Source organism: Anneissia japonica, unplaced genomic scaffold, assembly GCF_011630105.1.
Source record: "Anneissia japonica isolate Jap-2015-1 unplaced genomic scaffold, ASM1163010v1 scaffold287934_len32500_cov114, whole genome shotgun sequence".
NCBI classification, from domain to species: domain Eukaryota; kingdom Metazoa; phylum Echinodermata; class Crinoidea; order Comatulida; family Comatulidae; genus Anneissia; species Anneissia japonica.
The window spans coordinates 21,892-24,523 of NW_022701346.1; the positions used below are offsets into that span (position 1 = coordinate 21,892).

Genomic DNA, 2,632 nt, shown 5'->3' on the forward strand with positions numbered 1-2,632 from the left:
TTAATGAGTTGGTTAGGAAATGCTACCAAGCTACTGAAAAAGTGATCAGCCACATTTTCACCTGATTTTCCTGTCTCATAATATGTTTTGTTTCTATGGTGCTATTTCGCAACATGATAACTGCACCAACAGACTGGGATGAAGAGTTGCCGAGCTGTTACCTTCAGGAATGGAAATTTCTTAAAAAATGATTTAAACTGCAAAACGTTTCAGTACCACGTGCGTACCCACTTGCCTTTGGTGAAATGGTTGAACTTCATGTGTTCTGCGACGCATCGCAGGTAGCAGTTGCCGCCGTAGGCCTACTTAGTCAGTAAAGACACTGAAAAGAGACACGCAGGTTTTGTGTTCGGTAAGTCGAAATTAGCACCGAAAGGTGGACACACGATCCCTAGACTCGAGCTGTGTGCAGCTGTGTTGGCTATAGAGATAGCAAAAGTAATCTGTGCTGAAGTCGATATACCTTCTCAGGAGGTGACCTATCATTCGGACAGAAGGTAGTCCTGGGATACCTAAACAACACAACTACGTAGCAAACAGGGTGTTTAAATTATTGGAATTTTCTAATCCCCATCAGTGGAGGTACATTCATACAAACAAGAACCCTGCAGACCATGGGACACGCCAGGTATCCGCACAAAACATGAAAGATTGTCCATGGCTTAAAGGTCCTCATTGTTCAGTATTGAACGTAGACATACCGGAATGCTTTCCCTTGGTATGTCCTAAACAAATGTGCATGAGAATTGCCTTTTAGAAAGAGCCAACAAGTTCTCATCTTGGGAAAGCTTGATTAGGTCCATTAGCCTACTCATACATGTGGCTCGTTCGTTCAATCACAAAAACAACGATAGTCATTGCAAAGGGTGGCACCATTGCCGTCTAAATGAAGTTGATAATCACAATAATAATAATAATAATCACATAGCACAAGAAAAGTGCTATCCAAAGGAACTGAAAAGTCTGAAAAGTAACAAACCGCTACCCAACGACCCATCAATCCTGTCACTGGCTCACATGCTTAATGAAGACGGGTTACTCTGTGTTGGTGGGCGACTCTGGAAGGCGACTCTTCCAAATATCATGAAACAGCCCATAGTTGTACCGGGAACTTGTCACATTGCAACTTTACTTGTAAGACATTTCCACCATAACATATATCACCAGGGCAGACAGTTTACTGAAGGAGCAGTGAGAGAAGCTGGTTTTTTGGTGGTTGGGTGCAAACAGTTTGTATCTTTAATCATCCATCATTGCGTAACCTGCAGAAAATTAAGAGGAAAGCTGAGTATCCAACGTATGGATGATTTACCCAGTGATAGGATTACATGTGTCCCACCTTTCACTAATGTGGGGGTCGATCGTTTCGGGCCTTGGGAGGTGACAGCTAGAAGAACGAGAGGTGGAGTAGTATTGAACAAACGGTGGGCTGTGATGTTTACGTGCCTTACATCAGGAGCTATCCACATCGAAGTAATTGAGACGATGAGTAGTTGTTCATTTATAAATGCGATGAAGAGACTAATAGCCATCAGAGGAGCAGTGAATGTGTTCAGATCTGATCAGGGATCTAATTTCATTAGTGCAATTGGTGATGATACGGTCTAAACGTATTTGCTTAAGAACAACGCCGAGTGGCGTTTAAACCCTCCACATGCCTCTCATGGGCGGATCATGGGAGAGGATGATCGGAGTAACAAGAATTCTAGATGGCATATTAATAAAACATAAGTATCAAGCCTTGTCACATGAGACACGTCTGGTCACCTTCATGACCGAAGTCATAGCAATAGTTAATGCAAGACCATTGGTACTTTAGTGTAAGTGTACGATGAGATGATAAAAATACACCACACTAATTTATATGTAGAACTGTACAATTTATTCCAAGTGAAAAGCGTATTTACAAAAACACTTGAGAAACAAGTTGATGATATATACAAATTGATAGAAAACGAAAGTAATGTGAACTCAGGGAGGAAAAACTGAAAAGTGTCTAAAAGTACAAATGTATGTTATATAGCACCACCTTTCATACCAACTGACCAATAAGGATTAGTAATTGCCTGTCCTTGTCTAGTACCTGGGAAACTCACTTATACACCAAGCTTAGGAAGGTCATTTACCTTAAGGTCATTTGCCTTAATTCAAGTAACCACACATTATTTGGGCCATGAAGTTGGGATATTAGTTAATAATTCAAGGTATTATTTACACACAGATCCTATATACAAATTTACAGATGGTAGTACTGCTACAGGATGGGATAGCGAATGAAGAGTGTCAAAAATTGTGCGACGAAAGTCTGATGGAACATATGGGCGAGGATTACCCGTTGAAAACATCGCAAAGAATCGTTGAGTCTGAAGTTGCAATTGGAAATGGTCGGAGTTTAAGTGATGATGATGATTCACGTAGTTTGCACAGTTCATCATCAGTTTGTTGTGCCACTGCAATGTGTTCAAAATCAACCATTGTAGACGAATGGTGCTCAAGAGAGTTAAGTTCGATGCGCGACAGTGCGTCGGCTGCAGCATTATCTTTGCCGCTTACATGACGTAAATCAGTCGTGAATTGGGAGATAAAGTCTAGATAACGAATTTCACGTGGAGAGTGACGATCAGCTTTAGCG

The 2,632-nt window shown here is 41.2% G+C and overlaps 1 protein-coding gene across 1 annotated transcript; it reads left to right on the plus strand.

Annotated features, from left to right (window-relative positions):
- Positions 1–1,017: 1,017 nt before the first annotated feature.
- LOC117103535 lies at positions 1,018–1,608 on the plus strand. Its single transcript, XM_033244105.1, has one exon. The coding sequence runs from the start codon at positions 1,018–1,020 to the stop codon at positions 1,606–1,608; it is 591 nt and encodes a 196-aa protein (XP_033099996.1).
- The last annotated feature ends 1,024 nt before the right edge of the window (positions 1,609–2,632 follow it).

Bases quoted from the DNA above. Each gene is read 5' to 3' on its own strand.
- LOC117103535 (XM_033244105.1), top strand. From the start codon at position 1,018: ATGCTTAATGAAGACGGGTTACTCTGTGTTGGTGGGCGACTCTGGAAG.